The sequence below is a fragment of the Taudactylus pleione genome, unplaced genomic scaffold (genome assembly GCF_031769625.1).
Source record: "Taudactylus pleione unplaced genomic scaffold, aTauple2 ptg000393l, whole genome shotgun sequence".
Taxonomy (NCBI): domain Eukaryota; kingdom Metazoa; phylum Chordata; class Amphibia; order Anura; family Myobatrachidae; genus Taudactylus; species Taudactylus pleione.
The window spans coordinates 263,021-290,041 of record NW_028284794.1 but is presented as its reverse complement, the minus strand read 5'-3'; the positions used below and the strand labels follow the sequence as shown (position 1 = coordinate 290,041).

Sequence of the window (27,021 nt, the reverse complement as noted above, 5' to 3'; positions counted from 1 at the left end):
AAGAACATAATAGAAAAGAGTTGGGTGGCCAGTGAAGCTTGGGCAGCATCTGCTCTGTTTCTACCAGAAAAATACTGGAATCTTGTCTGGCGAACTGTAGGCTATGCATTAAATAGTGACTTTAGCCCAGGGTTCTATGAAGCTATTGAGCACATTAGTCTCCCCAGATGACCACAAGAAACATGGTACCAAATGTTTGCAAAGGACAACTTGAAAAATGTATACATATATTTCTATAAATTCTTATTTCAGATAGAAAGGACAGCAAATAACAGCACAAGAGAAGATACAGGTGAACATATAAGACTTAATTTAAAACATGTAACCAACCTAAGACATATATATACTCTGTACTGTGCTGTGCCTGTGATAGCTCAGACCTTGCATGACCTTGCCACGTGCCAGGCAGGGAATGGACCTTTTATCAACAGAAGCTGCTCAAATATATGGAGCTTCAAACCATGGCAGGTGAGTATCAAACTGTAACAATTATGTTTTAAGGTGATGGTAATCTCTGCTCTAGGGATGTAGTTTTCTGTTCTCCAGAAATCTGAATCCACTCGAATTTCATGAATCTGGAATGATCTGAGTCTTGATTCTGATCTTCCCACCGTTTGGAATTCGGATTTTAAATCTGAATTTCAATTTTTTAGATTGAAAGAATTACATGATTTTAGCTGTTTTACAAAAATTATTGTTTTTGTTTTAAACCAAGATCCAAAACCAAAACACAAAGATGAATCTAGATCCAAAACCAAAACACAGGAGTCAGTGCACATCTCTACTCTGATGACTCCTGCATTAGTTATTAGATGCTGTTGGTGACAGTGATTGGAAGGGGAAGTATGGAAGCCATATTAACCATATAACACAGACAACATTCAAAGGCCATACCTAATGCCTTTATTGATGGTCTCCAACATGTTCTGTTTGCAATCTGTTTTTCCTTCCTTGTCTTTCACCATTTATCTCCTCTGTCCCAACTCTTGTCCAAATTCATAGATTTTGACCTCCAGTGTCTGTATGAAACTTGTCTTTCGCCGTCTTGATTTTCATTTAATAATACACTAGTTTTACTTGCAATCCATCTTCTCCATCACTTGTAGATTATCCCTTTTTCCTATGATAAAAGTGAAGTCTATATTGTCTATATGTTACTGGCATTTACTGTACCTTGTTTTGGTTTCCAATATCACTGGTACTATGAGGAGCATTAGTCCTACTTTTATGCAATGATCCCAGAGAAGAATATTCAAAAGAGAAATGGTCTTCTGGGGATGCCCAATGAATCAATGTCCCACTAACTGTGTTCTTTGAGAATGACATAGGGCCTGATTCAGACCCACTCGCGTGCGGCTGTCCGCTCGCAAGTGGGTCGATGTTCTGGACTGAGCATGCGCACGACGGAGGGAGGCGTGCCGGGGGCGTGCCTCCCTGATGGGGGCGTTCCCTTGGGAACGCCTCCCATCAGAAGCCGGCCCACTGACATCACTAGTGATGTCAGTGGGAGTGATTTTGGCTCTGATAGAGCCAAAATCACTCCGGAGCTTGCGGTTCAAAACCTCAACCGCAGGCTCCGGCTCGCAGATTCGATGGTCGCGATGGTCACGACCATCGCGGCCATCAAAATGCATGCTCGTATAGCCTGTGGGTGGTGACCCACAGCTATACGAGCGTCCAGGAGGACGCTCCATTTTCATGGAGGCCAGCCCTCAATCAGAGCGTGCGCTCTGCTCAGAGCGTATGGCTCTGAATGAGGGCCATTGTCTTCTACTGACCAAAACCTGCTGATATACATGTGTCCATAGATGGATGTTCCAGGCTAGCAGAAGCCTCAAGCATTGTGTTGCATCTATTACCCCTTTGTACGACAATACAGGGCCTGTGTTCCTTTTTCACCAGATGCCTGTTAAATCTGAGATTAGAAGATAGTCTGGTCAGCATAATTTATGCTGCAGATGGCAGTTACTGACAAACTATGAGTATAGGCATTGTAAATCGGTATGTAATGCTGCCAGATGTGTTTCCGGCGGACATAATATCGACGCTGGAAGCCAGAACAGTGGAGACCTTGACTGGGACTGGTAAGTACCCTAACTCTTCCCTCTCCCCCCCAACCCTCCCTTAGTGGTGCCTAACCCTAACCCCCCTCCCGGTGATGCTTAACCCTAAGTTTCCCCAGTACTGCCTAGCACTAACCCCCCCTTGCTGCACCCTAAACCTAACCCTCCCAGGGGGTGCATAACCCTAACCTCCCCCCCAGAGATGCTTAACCCTAAGTCTCCCCGGTGGTGCCTAGCCTTAACCCCCCCCTTGCTCAACCCTAAACCTGACCCTCCCAGGGGGGTGCCTAACCCTAACCTCCCACCAGTGGTGCCTAACCTTAAATCCTCCCAGGGTTCCTAAAACTAACTCTCGCCCCACAGCTAACAGCTAACAGTCCATACTTACCTTCTGTTCGGGATGCCAGCTGTCAGGATATCGGCATCTGGCTAAGGATAGGTGTCAGGATTTAGATACCTATCTTTTTGTGCCAGGTCGGACTTCCAGCGTTGGGATTTTGACAACCGGGACTCCGGGCGGTGGTAATTTAACCACATCCCTAGGCATAATTATGGACTAGAATAGCAGTAGAGCTAAGGAGGTGGGGCAGGGACAGAAAGAGATGTGTGGAACAGGTCAGGTTATATAGAGGAATTTAGAAAAGGCAGGAAATTAAGATTATGGAGGGGAACAGGGTATTTGAAGCAAAGCAGTAGAGGCATGGGATTGGGAGTGACAATGAGATCAAGGCGTTGGAAACAAGGCAAGGGGAAAATTTGTAAATGCAAGGAACAGGAACAGGTCATGGTATTACTTACAAACAAACATTTTTTTCACATATCATTGTAAAGAGAGCGACTCACTACAAATTCACTTGCAGCTAGAGAGCTCTCCGCATTTTAGAAGAGCCGCTCTGTCTAAAACAGCATAGATTTACTGTTTGATGGTCGCCCGATGTTTTTATTGCATGTTAGTAGTGTGTGTGAGATGCTGGCAGTTGGCTTTTCTATGCACAAGATGGCACCTGAGTCATTAGCATTTATTCTTAATTACACAGCAAGCAAAATCACATCTCTTAATGCATTTGTGGACATCGCTGATTTAGGCCCTCGGTCTTAAAATGTTCACCAATACCCTTAAGATAGTCAGATCCTTGGTATTTCAATAAACAGACATACTACAGTAGATATTTTTCAATGGCATGTAGTATAGATATCTGTCTGTAGTGTAGGGATCTATGCCTTCTTATTCCTGGCACTCATCCCTGGATTTAGCCAGTATAAAACAAAAAGAATGCTTCCAATAGTAATCTATTGCATAAAAATCAACAATTTATTACACATAAACTAAAGCAAAGATATCATATAATATTGGACATATCGAACATATGAACTGCATACCAGAAGGTAGATATAATACAGATAATACAATTGCAAGTGGTTATATTATATCAGAAAGGCATCATTGGAAACAAGACATATTTTCTGTGTTTCCCCTATAGATTTCATGCTATATGAAGAAGGTACAGGTGAGGCTTAGAAATGAAATTGCTTTTATACCCTCCAGTGTATGATATTGCTAACTGGCAACTACTTCCTGTGGGCACAATGAGACAGGTCAAGGTGGAAAGATATTATAGCACAGCCATCATTAAACCAGTACTGACTATCAACACGAGTGATGTACAATGGTTTTCTGATAATCCAGTGGTAAGATACCTCCTGTTGTGTGTTATTGTTTTATCTAGAAGAGGTTAATAATAGAGTTTAAACTTAACTGTAATAACTGAGTTTAAAAAAAAAAAAATATATGATATAAATCCCTTGGTGCCAAAGGCACAATACTTTGCACCAAGATGGTGGTACAGATGTCTTCCCTAGCAAGTATATTAAGTCTTAGTAAGTTTTTGGAAGGGGAAAACCACAGTGCAAATTTTATTTTGAAATCTTGCGTTGAATTTTTTATGGGGAAGAATAAGGTTTTAATATTAAAACAGTAAAAATTATGGTGGTGTAGAAAACAGTCGTTATATCTCTGGAATTGCTAAAACACAAATGTATTACAGTATATCAATATTGCCAGGACAGAAGGTTAATGAAGAAACAACCTCTTGACTTAACTGCAAAAAACTCAGGGCCTGATTCATTACCAATCGCAACTGCCACTGCGCACACGCAATTGGCCAATTGTTGCATTCTGTGTATGCAAATGCATCGCAGTGCGCCTGCGCGAACTGTCCACTATGATCAGGACAGCAATCGCAGTGTCTACGTAGACCCACCGCAGAGTGATGGACAGGAAGTGCCGTTTGTGGGTGGTGACGGGGGGTGGCCGGCGAAAAGCAGACTTGCCAGGACGTCTGAATGCAGTGGCGTGCATAAATTATCCACTGCGATGCCGTATGCAGCCTGAGGACTCATAGCGTGCGCTGAGGTTAGCAATTCCTGAGTTAGGTCAGAGCCTGTGTAAGTGTGTGTGAGGCTGCGATTGTACTCAAGGGTACCGATGGTTTTGCAGTCTTGCTAAGGTTTACGGATGTGTGTAAGGTAAAGTGGGCATCCTTATGTTGTGCTGCGGCGGAATAGCGATTAGCATACTATTGCAGTGAGACTGCGTCCGTAATCGCTATTCCAATCGCAGTTTCAATTCGAAATGAATCAGGCCCTTAGTGTTTATTTTGTATGGTGTTTCTACACATGGTGTGGTGTTCTTGGTAATATCTTTGGAGCAATTTCACCAAATTCCCTATTCAGCATAATCTGGAAACAGCTCAACTTGGAGGCTAGCAGTAGGCTTTAATGATCCCGGTGGCAGGTTTCAGGCAGAGGGGGGGGGTGTGCCCTCTAAAAAGCACAAGTGGATAAGTTACCAATAGCAACCAATTAGCTTTTATCATTTATCAAGTTAATTCTATAAAGTGATAGCCAAAAACTGTTTGGTTGACATGCTCTTTAAAGAGCATGTCCTCTTTAAATGATTTGATACATCTCTACCTGGTTATGGGCTTCCTAGAGTGCCTGTGATTTATAGCTGTTATACTGATCGAAGGTAAGCCCGGCGGCGGGTGCGGGCAGCCGTGGTGGGGGGAGGGTTAGGTTGGGGGCTCCTGGGGGGACTTAGTGCTAGGCACCCCCCAGGAGGGTTAGGGTTAGCCTAGGGGAAGGGGGGGTTAGGGTTAGGCACCCCCGGGGGGAGGTTATGGTTAGGTACCCCCCGGGGGACTTAGGTTCAGGCTGCGGGGAAGGGTGGGTTAGGTTTAGGCACTTACAGGGGGAGAGAGGGTTAGGCAATTGGGGGAGGTTAGGGTTAGGCACTCCTAAGGGAGGGTTAGGGGGGGTTAGGTTAGTAAATACATAAAATACTTGTTGGGATCTTCACTGCCGGTCTTCCAGCGTCGATATTTGAACTGCCGGACATGCGTCCGGCGGTATTTCATATCGAATCCCCCGGCAAACGATGCAGGGGACTTGCCTCCTCTTGCGGGTTGTCGGGAGCGGCACCCGATTTTTGGGAGGCTCCCGACAGTCCCGGGAGAGTAAGCAAGTACGCAATGGTGGTATCTCACATATCACTTTCACTGGTGCCTGTAGTGGTCACTGCTATTCAGGCGGCAAGGTCAAAAGCGGTGTCTCAGTGTTAGACGAAGATGACTAATGCTGGGTATACACAGCCAGATATAATGTCTGTCTGACCGACAGACATTTTATCTGGCAGCATGCCAGCCGCAGATGTCGCCGGCATACACTGTGAGAGAAATCTCACAGTGTATAGCCCGACATCCGCGCTCCGCCCCCGGGGGAGGAGACATTTCCCTGGTCCTTCCCTAGAAGGAACACAGGAATGTCTGTCTGTCAGCCGCGCTGGGCATACACTGCCCGATGCCGCCAACAGTTACTGGGTAAATATCGTATCAGACGGGCATGCTGGACAATCCTGCATGTCCGACCGAGCAATATTTAACCCTCGGTCGCCCGCACACACGCTACAATTATCGGGGTGATCCGCCGATATCAGGCGGATCGCCCCGATAATTGTAGTGTGTATGGCCAGCATAAGGCATTGAGGGGTCTATTTACTAATCCTGTGATGGAGATAAAGTAAACAGAGATAAAGTACCAGCCAATCAGCTCTGAGCTGTCATGTCACAGGCTGTGTTTGAAAAATGACAGAAGCTGGTTGGCTGGCACCTTATCTCCATCCAAGGCTTAGTAAATTGACTCTTTAATTACCTACCACATAGACACACACGCACACACAAACCACACAAGCACGGGGAAAATATACAAACTCCACACAGTTACTTCCGACCATGGTGGGAATCAAACCCAAGACCACAGTGCTGTGAAGCAGTAATGCTAACCATTACACCAACCATGCTGACCAAGTGCTCGGTTAAGTAAAGTCCTTTGAAATAAATAAATATTTATACTTGTGTTTAAGCCAGATTTCCCTTTTACCATAAAGTAATATTTAGGGGACAGACATATACTGTATTACTGCTGCCGGTTACGTGTATGGTATTATAGGTGCAACTGTGTAAATCTGCTCTCTGAAAGCCCTTCCAGGATAAATAAGTTGTTAAAAAGAGCGCACACCCCTCATTGTGCAGAATATACAGATGGTATAGATTAATCAGTGATTGATTCCCATGGTGCAAATTCAATTAGTGCTTTTAATGCTCATTTGGGATTGAACAATTTCTCTTCATATATATATATATATATATACCTGAGATATCTATGTTACATGTCCTACTCAGAGCAAACAAGCCTGAGTTACAATAAAATGAGGTATGTAATAACTCTATTTGTGCTTTAGTCTATTTTATATTGTACTTGCAGTGCAAACTATTGTATGTCTTCTACACATCCTTTAGCACAACCACAATAACCTTCATCAATCGTTTTGCTATTTCAGATGTCTCTTTAAGAAGTTATTTAGAAGCTAGTTTAACTAAATAATATTAATAAATTGTCACTTATTTAAAATATGTTTTCTTGCAATATTTAACATCTGCTAAAATAATGCTGAATATGTATATTTTTTGCATTCTTTTTGCTAAATCACTCTTTTAAACGGGTTGGGTATGAAATCTTGACTGTCGGAATGCCGCTGGTCAGAATACCGACACCTATAGGAACTAAAGGTAAGTCTTTTCCTGACCCCTACCCTAACCCTAACCCTCCCTCCTGGTGCCTAACCCTAACCCTCCCTCCTGGTGCCTAACCCTAACCTCCCCCCAGTGCCCAAGCCTTACCTCCCCCTCCCCACACCCAAATCCAAACACCCCCTCCCCGGTGCCTAAACCTAACCTTCCCCCTTAGTGCCTAAACCTAAACTTCCAGAACCCTAATCCTATCACTCCCTCCCCGGTGCCGAACCCTATCCTATTAGGACAAAAATGCAAAAAGTGGGGAGATAAGTATAAAAACTAGTGAAATAGACTTCTGGGGGTGCTGTAAGAAGGGGCCAAGTGTTTTTGGGGTGCAAGTATGAGGGTGGCTTTTCACGCTTTTTAAAAGTTCACTTTAGAGACATAAAAATATGCTAGCACCCATTTTCAAGTACTCCAAAATTAACTGGACTACTTATTTTCACCCAAAAATACTGCTTTATGCCATTCTTCACCACTTTTTCATAGCAAGCAATTAACACCACTTACCCTTAATAGTTCAATTAGGGCTACAGATTGAGTCTCCCATATCCAAATATTCCGAAATACGGAATATTCCAAAATATGGAATATTTTTAGCATGACTGAGAAAGTGAAACCTTTTCTTTCTGATGGTTCAATGTACACAAACTTTGTTTAAATTACACAATTACTAAAATACAGTATAAAATAACCTTCAGGCTCTGTGTATAAGGTGTATATGAAACATAAATGAATTTCATGTATGCACACAACTTTTTTTTATGCACAAAATTGTTAAAAATATTGTATAACAAGACCTGCAGGCTGTGTGTATAAGGTGTATATAACACATAAATGCATTCTGTGTGTATATTTGGGTCCTATTCCCAAGATATCTCATTATGGTATGCGAATATTCCAAAATACGGAATATTCTGATATCCAAAATATCCCTAGTCCCAAGCATTTTGGATATGGGAGACTCAACCTGTATTAGTACACATCCTTAATGATTTCCTATGTCCTATTTCCTCAGCCCATCTTTTCCTGGGGTACAGAGTGATTCCCCCAATTCCTCTTGCACTTTCCGCCGATTCTGCTTTTGCCGATTCCAGTTTTTGTCTATTTCCGGATTGAATTAGGCAGATAGCAGGGACGCACACATAGAGCTTCCGCCTCTGAAAGAGGCAAAGGAGGCCGAAAGTCGGACAGGCAAAACCTTTCCGACTTTCCGCCGCTAATTGAATACGGGCCTAAGTGTCTAAGGACATGATTCACAGTTTTAGGCAAACCCAATAGTTTGTGTACAATTCCAATAGTGACCGTTTGCTGCATGCGCAGGATCTATACTGTGCATGTGCTGAACGGTGTCTGGGACAATGTTTGCACTGCCCCCCTAAGCTGCAGCAAAGTTGACATGTTGTGGCCATTTGGGGGCAGGGAAGGGGCACCAACAGCCAGCATTTCAGGAAACAGCACCGTTTTCGTGCTGTGTCTTCCAATGCAGCTTTAATGCATGAATTTATCGGTTATCCTTAGTAACCTGTCTGATGTTTGCCGCATGGTGCGGGGAAACGCGTCGAGGATACCGGACCTGTGGCAGAGCTCCCCTGTGAAACCCAACTGTATTTACCGGCACCCCACGTGATACCGCTTAGCCTTACGGGGGTCTTTTACTTGAAAGGCTTAGGTTGGTGAGTTCCGTGAAGAGGAGAGCAATGTTGTTGCACATCGTTGGATGACTCGCTGTTCACCTGCTATCTGAGCAAAACCCTAGCTCACATCAACACTCTGAATACTTTCGTGAGCTGGGATTCTGGACTGCTCTCTGCTCATTATTATTTCAAGTTGAAACATACGAGCACACTCCTATTACTAACATTTTATTATTGGCGTATTGTGGAGAGCTGGGATTCCCGGCATCTGGCTGTGAATGATCTAAAGCCGCAACATTTTGCTACTAATCAGTGACATAAAGTTACCAGTATGCAACTATAACAAAGAATGATGCATGTATTGCTATTGCAAAAAGACTTTGTGGTATATAGAGATCTTATTTGTATTGAATGATTTAACTACTCTGATACCTGCCATTAGTTATCTGATATGTGTTGGTTTTATTAGATGTACATGCTCTTTTTTTTTTTTTTTTTACATAATATTCATTTTTATGTTTGTGTATCTATAACCCCACTCCTGGGAGTTTTATAAATGTTGGTTATCTATTATCAAAATATATTTGTTTTGTATTAATAAAATATTGAAATATGATCCAATGCTATTTGTTTTATTTTACACGTTTTGTTGGTTGTGGTTTGGCAAAGCCTCTTGCAGATGTGCAGCTGTGATTATCAGCAGATTATAGATTGTTTTTACATCCCTGCCGGTGCCGGGATTATTATCCTTTCTGGTTATTGAATCCTGTCTGATCAGTGGCAAACGCAGGATTTCTACAGGGGGGTTTCCAAATGCCTGATTTTAGAGCGAGTGTGGCCAGTCCATGAAGAGGGCAGAATTAGCACTTAACCAGCTTTAATATGCGTCATACAAAGTGTATTGTGTGTCATAATTTCAGCATATAGAGGACCAGCAATCATAGTAAACCATTATATGCGACAGTAGGGCTATCCTGCCTGAGCTGAATGTTTTTATTTCAGATGTGGGCCCAATTCCATAATATTAGAGCAAGTCCGGGAGTCTGGGGGAGCAGCAGAATAACCTAGCACTGCCCTGGACATATATGTACATATTGGGCTCTATAGCAGCACATCCTAACAGTGAATGTTTTCCAGATCTCCTAGTTGGTGCACAGGTTATTTATTACTGACTGACACATGTTAAAAGATCCACAGGTGGTGCTAATTATTTAATTTTTGATACTGTGAAGAACATATAGGACTAGTAAAATTCAATTCTATTACTCTATGTATTGTGGTCATGGTGTGGGCTGGGGAGGGGGGTTTCCAGGCAGACGGAAACCCCCCCTGCATTTGCCTATGCTGATGGTCATGCATGTGACCTGATGCTGCATCCTTGGACTTAGCAGTGGATTGCAGAAGCCAGCAGGAGGCTTTCCACTTCCAGGGGCGCTGAGAGGGGGGGCGGTACTAATTACCCGGGCTTGCTGGAGGGGCCCTGCAGGGGCCAGGTCCAGCTCCACCCCCCTCCCTCTTACTCTGCTGTGTGCTGGGCTGCACTGGGAGACTGCTCGTGGCTGCTAAGCAGCAGTCGCAGCAGTCTCCTATGTCTGTGGGGGGAGCGATAGCACTAATCGCGCCCCCCATTGGCTATGTGCTGGGATGAGGGGCTCATAGCGCCCCCTCCCCAGCATGCAACGCCGGTTTGTGGCACTGCAAAAATGTTTTTTTTCTTTTTTCCCCTAAGGGGGCGTGGCCACGCCTCATGTGAGTAAGCCACGCCCCCTTCATCCATACCCAGGTGTCTGCAACACTGCCGTGCACATGTGGGCCTTAGATTCATGCACAGTAGAAATTAAAACGACTCAACTGTGTCTAATATAGACATTGCATTTCTACTCAATATTAGGTCCATAGTGTTTTTAAACACCAACATAAAGAAACTAGCGAGATTAAATCTGTTCTTTCGGGTTGGGTATGGGATGCCGGTGGTCAGAATACAGACAGCAGCATCCTGACAGTCAGAATCCTGAAGGTAAGTAGCCTAATCCAAGCTCCTAACCCTCTCCATGACCCACCTTTCCCGTAGCTTAACCCTAACCACCCCGCAGCCTAACCCTAACCCTCCCCTCCTTGCATCATTACCCTAACCCTACCCCTAGTACCCAACCCTAACCCTCCCCCTAGCGCCTAACCCTAACCCTAACTGTCCCCCACTCACAGCCTAACTCTAACCCTCCCCTAGGTCTTATCCCTAACCCTCCCCCTAGTGCTAACTCTACCCCACTTGCAGCATAACCCTAACCATCCTCTTAGTGCTTAACAGTAACTCTCCCCTCCTTGCAGCATTACCCTAACCCTACCCTTAGTACCTAACACTCCCCCTAGTGCCTAACCCTAACTGTCCCCCACTCACAGCCTAACTCTATCCCTCCCCTAGGTCTTATCCCTAACCCTCCCCCCTCTGCAGCCTAACCCTCCCCCTAGTGCCTAACCACTAACCTTAACTCTACCCCCCTCGCAGCCTAACCCTAATCCTCCCCCTAGTGCTTAACCCTAACTCGCCCCCCCTTTCAGCCTAACCCTAACCCTCCCCCTAGTGCTTAACCTCTAACCCTAAACTTAACCCTCCCCCTAACCCTAATACTTATCTTTGGGATGCTGGTGGTTGGGATTCTGGTGCCAGGGTTATAACTGCTATAGGGATTCCTGGACAGGTATTCTGAATACCAGCATACCGACCGCTGAGATATTAACTGCATCCTATTCTTTCACCATAACTCAAATCAACTCAACATTGGGAAAAAACAAAATAAAAAATAAATTGAGCTCCTGTAATAATATATATGTCCCCCTAGTAATTGTATAAACTACAGATAGGTATTAAATACGACTGATTTTATGTTTATGTTTTTACATTTCTTTTTGTTTCCAGGATGGAGACTTCCCTCTACAAGACACTGTGGCACCTTATTCAGTATTATTATCTTGTGCCAGTATCATATTCCATTGGACAAAGCTGCACTCCCCATGCCCCGGAACAGGTGGATATGTTTTGGAATGGAGATGTCATAGTTGGAGCAGTATTAGCCCTTCACGTGGAATCAGTATACACAAAAATAATGTACACCGAGAGGCCAGCACAAGTCATCTGTAGGAAGTAAGACAGTATTATACCATCTAGAAAATCTACACATCAATGGGTTAACATACAGTTGTGCAGTATTGTTATGTGACCAGTAACATTTACCTATCTTATAATCATAGATGTTAGACTTGTCATCTTTTTCAACTATTTGTTTATTATTTTTTATATTATGTGTCAGCTCTCATTATACTTACTAAGAACAATGGCTTGTTGGTAGTGTTCTAGGGTCCATAATATACCGAACCATGATACAGTATACAAGAGTCAACAATTATTTTGTTATAAAAGCCCCCAGTGAGTAAAAAATTAAATGAAATAAAAAATTTCTATACATTCATTTTAATAGATACATTTATATGTCTCTATTGAGACTAGAGATGTGCGCCAGTTTTGGATCCGGATTCATCTTCATGTTTTGGTTTTGATGACATCATCCTGTTGGACTGTAATCAGTAATGACAGTTGGTATGAACCCTGACCCCTCACACCTGTGTCAGCATAGGAAAGGGGGTAATAAAGAGAGGCAGTTGGTGAGGAAGAAGGAGAAGTAGGAAGAGAGTGTTGGGGTAGGGATGATAAAAATATAAAGTATTGGCAGGAGAGTATAGGGGACAAGGAAAAAGATGGAGAAAAATATGGGGAGGAGTGGTGACAGAGAGAAAAAATACAAATAAATAAATAAAAGCCAGATAACACTGGTTATTACATGTAGTATACTATAATATTACTTGTAGCATATATGTATTTTTTTTACAAAATGTTTATTCCCATACACTGTGGCTGCGAGAGCTCCAGTTTTGAAAATATCTAATGTAGATAGTTGGTGTTCATGTAAACTTGCGGCTAAACAGTGGCAGATTTTACCTAGTGACTGTGAAACTGAAGCCCCCTCCACCTAGTAAAATCTGCCACTCGCAGGGCCTGCCTAGCAGTGCCAGTGACTTCTCATTGGAAGAACTCTTGGCTGATTATCATCACTGCCATCCCAGGGGAGCTTTTTTCTTCCCCTGGGACTGCCAGTCTGGGCTTCAATAGCCAAAAGGGGGCTTCCCTTGGGAATCAGCTCCCCTGCTATTATGGCAGCCCCAACTGGCTGCTAGTGGCTAGATTGGCAGTACCTTCTAGGGAGCTGCAGTTCAACTAGTATATTGTCACCAGTACAACTAGTGCCCTTAGATTATCTTTTTTCTAAGGGTTGCAGCTAATACATCCCTAGAATCCAACTTGTTTGCTAGCAGCGCCTGCAATGCCACATGTTTTAAGACCCACCTCCTAGTGACATCAACTGTCAATCACTGGGATGGCAGGGAGGATAGAGCTGCATAGACTACAAACTATGATATGCAGCCACCCCCTTCCCTCCAGCCAGACAGGTAAGGAGCCATTGCTCTAACTAGACTATATTCCATTATCAATGGTAGATAAAACTTTGTACCTCCTTGGTTAACTTACCATTACCTTCATTATAAATATTTTTAGGTATCACGCAAGTAATTTTGGATGATGTCAATGTTCTCCATTGTCATTCTTCTTCCAGATTTCCATTGGAAAAATATCTTCAACTACAGACTATAAGGTATGCAATGAACGAGATCAACAGTAATCCCAACCTTCTCCCCAACATCAGTTTGGGCTTTCAGATTTATGATTCATGCCGGGTGCTCCAGAAGGAACTAGAAGGTACCATGACAATTATAACCGGGCAGAACAAAGCTATACCCAATTTCCAGTGCCAACAGAGGAAGCAACTGGCTGCTGTCATCGGCTATTCAACATCTACATACTCAATACTCATGGCCCACATTTTAAGGGTGATCAAGTACCCACAAGTATGTTCAGATTTAAAGTTCTGAAAGAATTATTTGTACATTAGTTTTCAATTCTGGCCATGTTATTTGGTGTGATATCTGTTATTCTACACATTAAAGGAATGACAGATGGATCAACAGTTATATTGACATGTTACAAACTAGTCCATAATTTCAGATTAGTCAGAACTATTGTATTTTAATTTTATTAACCATTGAAATTATAAGTCATAAACATCTTCTAAATGTGTCCTTACAATCATAGCAGGATTGTCTCAAGTTCAAATGTTAAAAATTTTATTTAGATTTCAGTTTGTTGGATATTATATATTAAGGATCCAGATAATGGCATTTGAGGTCACCTCCCAAGGTGTCTGTTTAACTGAAATAGAAGTTTAAGGGTTCTAGGGGCACCAATATATTTTTAGGAACATAGGCACTGATTCATCGTGACCATCGGGCTTGCAATCAGACCCTTGCGTTAGGGTCTCGCTGCCGCAAGCCCTGGAGTGCTTTTGGCTCTATCAGAGCCAAAAGCACTTCCACTGACATCACTAGTGATGTCAGTAGGGCTGGCCCCAGATGGTAGGTGTTCCCATGGGAACTCCTCCATCTGGGCAACCACGCCCCCGGCACGCCCACCAAAGGGGGCATGCTGTCAATCACCATCGAAAGCACGCCGCCTTTGGTGCGAGACCCATAATGACGGCTTGGCTGTCATTATTCAGGTCTCGCGCATGCACACAACGGAGCCGCCTCCATGCGCACTTGGGCAACATCGACCCGCTTATGAGCGCTCGCGAGCGGGTCTGAATCAGGCCCATAGTCTTCCTACTATACTTGTTTTTCCTAAAACAGACTTTCTTCCCTACAATCTATTTGGAATGCAATGGATAGACTAATCTTCCTTGCATAACGTTCATCTTCTGCTGCTCCGCTCTGTCAGTCCTTACATTGTTTGCTTATTTTTTTTTACAAATTTAATTTAAAATACTTCTGCTTACACATATGGCTAGCAACAAATCCACACCATCATACATCTCATCTCATAGCTCATATTATCTCCCAACTCAACACCTTCAGTCCATGCAAGAATGACATGTCCTTTCCACATGCATCACCTGCTCAAAGTAACGGTTACAGGACTGATTTTGGGCTGCACCTACTCTGTGGAATGCCCTCCCATGAACAATAAGATTTTCCTCTAGACTCCAAACCATCAAGCGTTCCCTGAAAACTCACCTTTTCAGGCAGCTGATCATTTTCAGAACCATTCACATAACCTCCATAAGTTATTCTACCCAATTACATCCCCTCTACCAAGCCCACACAAAACCTACATACAGTACATTCTGTTTTAATATCACACATCCTTGTGACCCCAGGCTAACATTGCTGTGTGACTGAATCATACAACCCACCAAGAACCCCTGCAATCTGGATGGACAATTTGCAATATGTAGCACTTATCCAGTGTATCACACTCTTATTTCCTATAGAGTGTAGGTCTGCAAGCAGGATCTGTCTTCCTGTCTATTACCCAGAATAATTTTTGTGTTTGGTCCCCATTTGTAAAGTGCAGCAGAATATGCTGGTACTATATATAGTTCGTAGGTATTAATAAACAGATAAATAAACATTAATAAATAATGACCACAAACTTAAACTATAGAATAATAAATATAGAATCAGTGGTCTCATAATTTATTATAATTCCTATTAAGTAAACACAGTAAAAAAAATGTCATATTAATTTTATTTGTATTTGTGGAAGCACAATAAAAAAAAACAGACTCAGTGAAATTAACTCGATATAACAATTATATTTTGCTGGCCATTTAGTTTAATTTACCATGACCAGCAGCTCTAAAGCATGAACCAGCACCGGTTACTAAATATATGATATTAAAATATTTATTAGCAATTATGTTAATAAAGACAAAACACTTTTCAAAATGTTTCAAAAAGTATGAGCAACTTGTATTCTTACAAATTAGTATTTTCTCACCTCTTCAACAACTATGAAACTGGCAAACTGGCAACACATTCACATGCAAATGGCCCCATATCCCAATTGTGTTGAACCAAATCACATGACCAAATTTTTTATATAAAATATATAGTTAATTCTCTCGAAATTGATAGAGAGTAAGGATATAATCTCAAAGTGATTGATAGGCAGGGACCTTTTTGGGCAGCAATGGGAAGGTGGCATCTCAAACGCCTGGCGTTTCATGACCATTTTTGAGGTTTATCTCTGCCTATGATTATGATCCTGTACACAGTCTAAAATGCACCAGTGTCTCTATTTCCATGGCTATACTGCAAGACCATAGGGTTAGTCAGAAGTCCAATAATTGACTGATGTACACATTTTGACCAGCGGTCATGGAGCATCCATATGCCTGTCTTGTAGAAGTCAGCATCTTGTACCCTCAAAAACTGATCAATGGCTTCAATGACATTATTGTCCATGGCAAAATGGCAACCACCGAGCTCTTTCTTCAGTTAGAAAATAGGTAGTAGTCAGATGGTTACAAATAAGGTGGATAAGGCAGGTGTTCAAGCAGTTGGAATCTACAATTCTGGATGGCAGTCATGGCCACCAGTGACTTGTGAGTTGGAGCACTGTCTTGGTCGAATAGCACCCCTCTTGTCAACTTCCCATGTCGATTCTTCTTGATTTTTTTGTTGTAGCTGCTTCAAAAGATCAACGTAGTATGTCCCAGAGATAGTTTGACCATTTTCAAGGTAGTCTACTAGGAGTACTTCTTCTGCATCTCAATAGATGAAGGCCATCACCCTTCCAGCAGACAGTGCTGACTTTGCCTTCTTTGGAGCATAAGATCCCCGATGCTTCCACTGTTTTAATTGTTTTTTAGTCTCAGGTTGGAAGTTATGCACCCAAGTCTCATCCTTGGTTATACATTTCTGAATAAACCTCTCAGGGTATGCATCAAACAGAGTCTGAATGGTCTTAGCCATGGTGAGATGTTCCCCCTTGTGATCAACATTAAGAAGTTTTAGAACCAATCGAGCTGAGAGTTGAGCGGATTTCATTGTGTTTAACAGCATGGACACGTTCCTAAGAGAAACACAGATGTTTGGCAATGTAACACTATGTTATTCTTTGATCTTCCAAAATCATGGAATGTATTTTGTCAATGGTTTCTTGCATGGTAACAGCAGAGCCATAACTAGACTTTTTGGTGCCCTATGCCAGAAAGAGCATTGGCACCCCCTCATTTTTCAAACGGACATAATGCACCCAAAAAAGGGCCATTGCTTCATTGGGAAGGGCCAGGGAAGAGATAGGAGAGGCCAGGAGATGCTGGTGATGAAATAAGAAGAAGCTACAAGCAAGGATGATAATAAACTGAAATTTGACAGGCCCAAACAGCGCCCCCTGACCTGTGGTGCCCTGTGCAATTGCACCGGCCGCACTACCCTAGCTACGGCCCTGGGTAACAGTGATGGGCCTCCCAGGACGGGGATCATCTTCAAAGCTCTCCCTTTCCCTTTTGAATTCTGCTGACCCTTTTTTAACCATGCTGTAACAAGGAGCAGCCTCCCAGTGTCATAAATTGTCCACATGGACCTCTGTGGGTGTTAAACCCTTTATGACGAAGTAGCGGATGACTTCACGATGAGCCATGACGTTCATTTAGTTTAACTCTGTCATCCCGTCCATTTCCTATGTCTGTAAGAGAAATATAATAACAGATATTAAAGTGAAACTTGTTATATAATCTTATTATTTTATATTTTATGTGAAAATAATAAGAACAGTTTAGCACATTTTATTGTACCTTAGGCCATGAACTCTTCAATCACCCCTCATATCATATGGAATACTTGATGTTGCTGTCATTATTTCAGCCTTTAATAAAACATTTACTGATCAATTTTAGTGGAAATCAGCAACTGATTTTCCAGCACTCAAATAAAATATACAACTCGTTCAAGTGGCAAATGCAGGATTGCTAGAGGGGGTTTCCAAATGCTTTAGTTTAGAGCGTGTTTGGCCATTTCATGAAAAGGGCATAATCAGCGCTTAACCAGCTTTAATATGTTTCATAGAAAGTGTATTGTGTATCATAGTTCCAGCATATACAGGACCAGCCACTGGCGTGACTACCGTAGGTTCAGGGGGTGCGGCTGCTATCTAGGTCGGGTCAACTCCGGGGCCCAGCCCTCCCCCTGCAACTATGATGCCAGTCCAGCTGTGGTTACATCCTCCTTTAGCAGCAGTGCCAGTGTGCTGAGCTGCGCAGGGCAGGCACATATGCCCTCCCGGTCAGCTCCGTACCATCTGTCCGCACTAACTGACACTGGGAGGAGGCATGGCCATGATCCGAGAATGTCCCAGCAGGCTCAGCATGGCTCCTCCCAGTATCAGTCAGTGAGGAGAGATGGAGTCAACCGGGAGAGGACTTGAGACACTGCTGAAAGAGGACATGAGAGCGAAGGTAAGTTGCAGGGAGGAAGTGCGGGGGGGCTAGAAAATTTTGCTATGGGGCCCCTAGGATCTAGTTACACTCCTGGGACCAGCAATCACAGTAAGCCAATAAATTCAGCAGTAGAGCCATCCTGCCTGAGCTGAATGTTTTTATTTCAGATGTGGGCATCATTTCAGAGCATTCAAGCAAGTCCATGAGTTTGATGGAGAGCAGCAGAAGAACCCAGCACTACAATAGACATACTGTATATGTACATACTGGTCTCACCATGCACTGGATAGTGTATTTTTATATGGTATTAATAATTAACCATATTGATGGTCTATTGCAGTGCATCCCAAGTATTGCATGTTTTCCAGATCTCATAGTTGGTGCACAGGTGTATTTATTATTGGCTGACATATGTTAAAAGATCCACAGTTGGTGCTAATTATTTCATTTGTGATACTGAGAAGAACATGCAGCACTAGTAAAAGTCTATATTACTATTTCTATTGTAGTATGGTATGGGCTTGGGAGGGGGGTTTCCAGGCAACTGGAACCCCTCCCCTGCATTTGTCTATGTGTTCCAAGACATGGGTTGTGCAGTTTGGTCAGAATTCTAACTTTCTGTATCCATTGTCCTCTTGGGTCTCATAAGTTTCTTCCCAACTCACTTATTGAGAAGTACAGTACAAAACAAAAAGAGAGATGTGCATTCATTGTGACTGAAGAGTTCTGAATTTTGCTTTCATGTTGCAGATCAGCCATGTTTCAACTAGTTCCATTCTGAGTGACAAGTCTCAGTTCCCTTTCTTTCTCCGAACTGCCCCGAGCGATGCTTTTCAGTCCAAAGGACTGGCCCAATTGGTGTCACATTTCAAGTGGACTTGGGTGGGTATGATCGCTGACTCCAATGATTATGGATACCAGGGCATTCAGGGAGTTAAACAGGAAATCCTCAAATCTGGAGCTTGTGTGGAATTCATAGAGTATATCCAAAATCATAGAGCTGATCGAAACATTCCACGTATCAGCCAAGCAATCAAGATGTCTAAAGCCAAAGTTGTGATTGTTTTTGCATCCGAAGTTGATCTGTTGGCTCTATTCAATAAACTTCTTAGTGAGAATATAACTCAGAAGATCTGGGTTGCCAGTGAAGGCTGGGCAACCTCCACATTGCTATCTTCTAAAAAATATTTAAAACTCCTTATCGGAACTGTGGGCTTTGCCTATTATAGTGAAAATATTCCAGGGCTCCGTGAATTTATTGACAGTTTTCAATTCTCAAAGCTTTCGGCAGAGTTATGGGACTTCATGTTTTGGGAGGACAATCTTGGGTGTGCATTACTGGATTCCACAAGCCTGGCATTCACCCATGAGAGGCCATCAAGGAATTGTACCAAGGAAGATATGGTGGAACACTTTCAGATTTACCTGAATAATGTCACCAGCACACGTCTTCTATATAACCTTTACAGTGCCATATATGTAATTGCCAAAGCCTTGCATGACCTGAGCATGTGCAAAGATGGAAAAGGCCCTTTTACTAATGGAGGCTGCCCAGACATTTGGAATTTAAAGCCATGGCAAGTAAGAAATCTACTCTTGATTCATAATTTAATAAGAATTATACTTATTTGAATTTAACTGAATAAAATCAAATTTAAGTGTAAACTAAAGATGGTGCAGACTTATCTAAGAGAAATATTGTGAATTTGAGCGATACAGTATTATGTCATGGAGACTAAGGGGGAAATTTATCAAAGCTTGGAGAGAGCTAAAGTGGAGAGAGATAAATTACCAATCAACCAGCTCCTAACTGTCACTTTTCAAACACAGTCTTAGGCTGATTGGTTGGTACTTTATCTGTCTCCACTTTCACTCTCTCCAAGGCTTGATAAATCTCCCCCTAAGTGTTGTATAATGCACTGCACAGTGGGCATATGAATTTCATATAGCTCTTTGGACTCATTGTCCTGTGTGCACATTGGAGCCGATTCTGACACTTCTGTAGCAACTTTTGCACCTGCCCATGGCAGCCTACTAGCTTGGTTATGCTAATGTGAGTATCTGCCCATCTATGACAGCATCCATGTATGCTCATGCATCTGAGTTGCATTGCCCATTGTTTCGCATTGCCCATTTGAGCCGCGTTGCCCATTGTTTTTCCCTCTGCAGCCGCAACCGTCATCATTATTATCAGCTCCCATGCTGGGTGCAAAAGATCCTTCTGGAACAGGTGTCCCAGCTGCATCTGACTGCCTCAAACATGCGTGGAAGTCAGGCTACATGCCAAAAACACTCCCATCACGAGACACGAATGTAACGTTCATCCAAATAGTCATCACCCAGAAACTCTTACTTCACTTTACGCTCTGTCTGCTGGAGATGTGACTAAGACCGAGTTACTCGCTGTTGCGGATGCATCGTGTGATGTATGCACAGATCCCATCTGCAGCTTCTGAAGCATGCACAGTCAGCAGAAAATCATGAGATGCGTCTATTTTAGTGGACGCACCTCACTCAGGATCAGTTTCATTGTATCTAACACTTTTTTTGTTTGTACAGTACCAAAAACTCTCACATCATATATATTTGACATGATTTATTCAATGTCCTACCTCCCCATCAACAATATTAAAATAATGTAGCAAATAAGAAGGAAATGTAAATAAGAATAAAAAACAAAAACATGTAAAATGAAAAATTAGCTACAGTTGAATTTTTCATCCTTATGTCAGAATGAGTTGGATTTCCCAGAAATATTGGCATTAACATGCATGAGACTAAACTTTCAGACCAGGAATACGGGTTTTGATTTCAATACATTAGGATCAAATTTTTGTCCGACTCAGGTGACCATTCTCCAGAATCAAAAAATGTGTGATTTTATGTTATGTTGGTTAAGAGCCAGAGGAAGCAGGACATGAATTCTTCTCTCCTCCTACAGGTCTTACACTACATGAAGAGAGTCCGAGTGAAACTGAGCAATGGAAGGGATTTGTTCTTTGATGAACGTGGAGATGCTCTTCCTATGTATGATATTGTCAATTGGCAAGTGGACCTTGGGGGAAACATGAGACAGGTCAAGGTTGGGTACTATAACAGTACGGCCCCTCAAGAAGAAGCCCTAATGCTGAACACAAGTTCTATACAATGGAGTTTTGATGATAAAAAGGTAAGAGGAGCTGGTGGACAGTGAGGGAACAATGTTTTGTGGAACCAGCATAGCTGTAGACTTGTTGGATTTTCTAACACAGTCCTGTTTGCTGGGTTCTCCCAGTAATGACACAGGCAAAGGCAGATATCTGGGCAGTGAACTTTAAGTGGCAGCAAAATGTTAAAGGAAAACAAAAATGTTTATTTATTGTAGCAGAAATCAACGTCAGTAATTTTTACCATTTCCACCATTTCTAGGTATAATCAAATGGGATATAGATTACACTGAATGTTAAATTAGTTGTATGCATGTGTAAAGAAGGTTGTCATCTTAGTTACTGACTTAGACTCTGGTGATTATGACCAAGTCCTGTCTGTGGGCAGGGCCGTAACTAGGGTAGGCACAGGGCACAACAGCGCTGTGGGCGCTGCTCTGGCCTATACATTTTCTATTTAAAATCATTCTCACTTGTAGCCTCCTCTTCTGTTATCCCCGGCATCTCCTGGCCACCCCTATCTCCTCCCTTGTCCACTTCCCCTCCATTCTGCCACCTCCCCAAGCACCTTCAGTCACATCCTCCTTATTTAACATACACACACATCCCAAAATACTGTCATATCCCTCCCCCATGAGGCCACACCCGTCTTATGTCTCTGTTTGAAAAGGGGGGGGGGGGCATTGATCTTTCTGGCCCAGGGCACCAAAATGTCCAGTTATGGCTCTGTGTGTGGCAATAAATATCAGACAGCACTGGAAGTATGGATGACTGCAGAAGAATGACAAAGTGACTGTGCACTATGGTATCCCTGTCATAGATGGCCAAAATTCTTGTATATGCCGTCTTCTTGCTCAGCTTGCTGCATGAAAATGAGGTACAGTAGTCTATAATTATATATAGTAAAAAAAATGTTTGGTACAGGCATTTATAAAAATTGCAATTTAAAAAAAAGCTTAAGTTAAAAAAGCTACCCCAGTCATTTGCATAATTTTGCAGCAAAACTGCGTACACGCTTGATGCTGTTATCACATCAGTGATCCTTGCTGAATCAGGCTCATGCAGTGGAGAGAGACAGACGTCTGACTCTCTGTTTTCTAGTCTCCCATACTAGCAACAGAGTCAATCAAGCTCAGCACTTTTGGAGCAAGTGGTCAATTTCGGAAACACAGTAACTCTATTGCAGGACTATAATTTTTAAAATGCTGGGAAATAGAAAAACTGAACTTCATGATAAACATTATGTATACATTGGTCTGAAGTGTCATAAAGGACACGACTATGGCAGACTCAGCCAAAAAAGGTAAATGTAGGAAAAGTGAGCAAGAATCAGTCATCTAATATATTATTAACTTACTATAAGGTCCCTGCCATGTCGTTTTAGTGATGGGTGTGGTATGAATGGTCGACAGTTATCATGTAGAAATCATCAGGTTGACATGAGAATGTCGCATTGGTTGAATGGTCGACATTGTCGCATTGGTTGAATGGTCGACATGTGTAGCAATGTTGTCATTCTTAATGTCAACATGGATGATATGTTGACATATGTTGACACGATGAACTGTTGACAAACCTTCCCTGGTGGTCTAGTAGTGTTACACCTTCTCCTGGTGGCAGCGGTGGTTCCATCATCTTCTCACAGGTGTTAACTAATCCAGGCAATGTGTTCTTGCATAGATTCCAATCTCGGTATGCAGTAACAGCTGTCTCCCAGGATTCAGAAAAGCCTCTATCACAGGAGAATTAAGTTGTTGCTATGAGTGTGTCCCCTGTTCACATGAAGAGATTTCCAATGAAACCGGTGAGTGAGTAAAAAGATACAAGTAGTGAACCATAATGAGTGCCGACATTTTGCAAAGACCGTTTTTCCTTGTCTTCTTGTTTGTCAGATTCAACAGACTGCTTTAAATGTCCATGGAATAAATGGCCAAGTGGGGAAAATGACAAGTGTCTACCAAAACCTGTTGAATATCTTTCTTATGAAGAGACATTGGGTATTACTTTGGCATCCACAAGTGTTGCCTCATCCTTTGTTCCTATGGCTATTTTAGGTCTTCTGATTTGCTATAAGACTACTCCTATAGTCCGTGCCAACAATTACACCATCAGTTGTCTTCTTCTGATCTCCCTTTCCCTTTGCTTTCTCTGCTCCTTGGCATTCATTGGTTCCCCTCAACCTGAGAAGTGTCTTTTACGCCAAGTGACATTTGCCATGGTATTTGCTCTATGTGTTTCATGCATCTTAGCCAAAACAATCATGGTTATGACTGCATTTAGGGCCACTAAACCAAACAGTGATTTAAGAAGATGGGCCAGTCCACAGACATCATACCTGGTCATTGGTTTGGGCTCATCGCTGCAGTTCTTAATCTGTTTAATATGGGTAATTATTTCTCCCCCCTTTCCTGAATACAATATACTTGCAAAAACTGGAATCCTCATTCTTGAATGCAATGAGGGTTCACCCACAGCCTTTTGGTTTACATTGGGTTATCTCAGTTTCTTGGCTGTACTATGTTGTCACGTTGCTTTCTTAGCAAGGCAACTTCCTGACAGCTTCAATGAGGCCAAGTTCATCACCTTCAGCATGTTGGCCTTCCTTAGTGTCTGGTTGTCTTTTATCCCGGCCTCCCTCAGTACCAGTGGCAAGTACACTGTGGCCATGGAGATCTTTGCTATCCTATCCTCCAGTTGGGCCATGCTTGGTTGCATGTTTGCCCCTAAATGTTACATAGTTTTGTGTCACCCCAGTGTTAACTCAAGAAAACATCTCCTGGTTAAAAAAAACTAAGTTTAACAACTGCTAAGTAATTTCTGATCCAGCAGCTATTTTTAGACAGTGTTAACACAGAATTATGTTTTTAAAATAAAACAAAATACAAATATATAAAGAAATGTGGGTGCTCTTTATATCACTGAAAAAGCACATTGTACGGCTGATTCTTCATCGCACGGATCTCTCTTCACAGACACAAATGGTAAGTTTTTCATATAGCGCAATGTACAGAAGTTACTTTACGTAGCACATGTCCGTCATGTTCTAAGATGGCCATAAATTGCCTGGATCTGTTTTTCTGTGAAATAGGGAGTTTGGTGGTGGGAATTGGGCTGTGGCAAAGCAATCACACAGACCCCCCGTGACTTGTGGAAGTGTCATAGGTGTGACTCAAAAGGTCAGTGTGATTCTGAGCTGTTCCTATGGGAAAGAGAAGACTGTTTTTGACAGATTTCTTGCACCTAGCATGGGGCTGGAGTAAGTGCAGATACTGATAGTGACGTTTGTGGTGGCTGATGTAAAATAAATGGACAGCACAGGTTTCCACAGGCACAGACATGATTCCCTGCATTAGATAAACAGATACTTTCGTTAGCATAAAGGAGTAATATAGGTTTCCACAGCTACCTGCAACATCAAGCACAAAGCATAAGCCCATTAATGTAACAAGGACCAAAGTTGAATCGGAATAATGGTTTCACTAAGCAGAGTATCTGTTGAGGCAGTTATGGAGACAGCAATGATACAGCTTTAATCTATAATAGGAAGATCCTCGGAAATGGATGCTCGATCTGAAGCGTCAAAAGAGTGAGTTGAAACATCTGCCTTTCCATTCTTGGAAAGTGATGGCAAGGATAGAGCAGGATAGAAATAAAATTTTTCTGATCTATAAAGATAGTAAGTAGTAGGGAAAAAAGACCCTTACAGTAGATGTCTTAATTTTCCATGATCTAATTTAAAAGCTAGAGTTTCACTATCTCCAATGGAATAATTTATCTAGGCTGGTTGTAGTTTCCATGAGAAAAACCCAAAGGCATGAAGTTTCCCAGATAAAAACTCAATGAGGCAAAATTGTTCCCTCTCCAGTTGCAGAGACGTCCACCTCTAAAAAGAATGGACGAGCAAGATATGGCTGTTTAAGGATTAGTATGGATGTGAATGATGTTTAAAGAAAGGGAAATATTTCATGGCATTGGAAGGACTCACCTTGGGAATCCCTCCATGTAAGGGCTGTGATCCTACCTGTGAGGAATTTCCATTGATAACAGCAGATCATAAAACCTAAAATGTGTTTTTTTTTAACTTAAGACCATTGACGTATAGCCAGTTTAGCCTTGTATCTACCTTCTCAGAATCCAACTAGATAACAGATTCAGACTCAATATCATTGAGGATGTTTTTCCAAGACATATTTTTCAAGCATAAAATAAAGGTGGTGCTGCCAAAAGTTAGTCAGTTTATCCAAAATAAATTTCCTCTGCATTACAGAGTCATAAAAAAACATAAGATATCAGCCATATAAACCACACTAAATTTGTATAAGACATATCTGAAAAATTCATTGACAAAGTTTTGATGCATTGGATAAACCAAAGGTTGAAAACTTTGGGCCTGATTCAGACCCGCTCGCAAGTGCATAGCACTCGCAAGCGTGTCGACGGTGGCCCAGTGCGCACACGCACGCGCGCGAGCCCTGGAGCGAGTGAGACCTTCACTCGCTCCGGAGCCCGCAGCAAAACAGGGCGGCTGTCGATATTGATCAACAGCTTGCCCCGTTTTGTAGGCGGGTAGGGGGGTGGCTGAACAAACGGAGGCGTTCCCGAAGGAACGCCTGCCATTTGTGGGCGGCCCTACTTTCATCACTCAGGATGTCAGTAGTGGACTTTTGGCTATAATAGAACTGAAAGTCCACTTGGCATTGCGAGTGCTGAGACCCTACCACAAGGGTCTCCTCGCAATGCCGATGGTCGCGATATTCGCGACCATCGCCAGGCCTCTCGCACAAGCTGTGGGTGGTCACCCACAGCCGTGCGAGGGGCCTGGAGGTCAAAATTAAAAAAAAATAGGGATGCCCTGATTCAGAGCAAGCGCACGCAAATAGCGTGCACCTCTGAATCAGGCCCTTGGTACCCTTCTTTATTACAATTATGTTTACAGGCATGCCTCAGGTATAATGTAATAAATAGTGAAGCACCATTTATTTGATTTTATAGCTCAGAATAGCATTCAGACCCCTATAGTTAATTGAGGGCTGCAAACATCTCAAAATGCAAGCAATAAACCAATACAAATAGAGCAAGTACAGTGATGTTCACAGGTTAAAGTTAACTAGTAATAAAAGCTACCAGGTACCAAGGTACAGATAATTGACTTTTCAGGTCAGTTCAAATCAGCTTTCCACCCAAAGCAAAGTAAAGAGAGAATGGTCAAGGTAGACGAAAGATGGAACACAATCCATTCAATGATAAAACATGCAATAATAAACAGGCAAAAAGGGCCAAATGTAATAGGGTGAGAGTTTAGAAAATGTGACAGTTTAGCAGTAAAACTCTCACACTTATACATTGATCAAGTTGCATTTTCAAACCAGGAAACACCTGGATGAGAGTTTAAACCTTGAGGGTTTTTTGAGTGTAAAAAAACATGTTCTGTGACTTTATTACATTGGCTGAGTTTAAACATATGATAAGTTTTCTCTCACATTTTCTAAACTCTCACAATATTACATTTGGCTCATATTGTTCAAATATATTTTTTCAACTCCAACTAGGAGCTCAGGGCTCGATTCAGACCCGCTCGCTAGATGCCTTCACACGCAGCAAAAGTATGCAAATCCGCGATTGCACGGCAAAGCGTTAGCACGCCCACTATGTCT

At 42.4% G+C, this 27,021-nt stretch overlaps 2 protein-coding genes across 2 annotated transcripts in view; both read left to right on the top strand.

The window, feature by feature from the left end:
• Positions 1–385: 385 nt before the first annotated feature.
• LOC148506826 (extracellular calcium-sensing receptor-like) lies at positions 386–24,161 on the top strand. The gene is made up of 7 exons (XM_088446075.1): positions 386–468; positions 11,750–11,974; positions 13,500–13,791; positions 18,972–19,802; positions 21,163–21,390; positions 23,048–23,171; positions 23,260–24,161. The coding sequence occupies exons 1-7, from the start codon at positions 386–388 to the stop codon at positions 24,159–24,161; spliced, it is 2,685 nt and encodes an 894-aa protein (XP_088302201.1).
• Positions 24,162–24,924: 763 nt separating this feature from the next.
• LOC148506825 (extracellular calcium-sensing receptor-like) overlaps positions 24,925–27,021 on the top strand; it is a 29,570-nt gene continuing 27,473 nt past the window's right edge. Inside the window, exon 1 of the mRNA XM_088446074.1 lies at positions 24,925–24,953. Within this exon, the coding sequence (XP_088302200.1) occupies positions 24,925–24,953 (29 nt within the window). The remainder of the gene's footprint in view (positions 24,954–27,021) is intronic.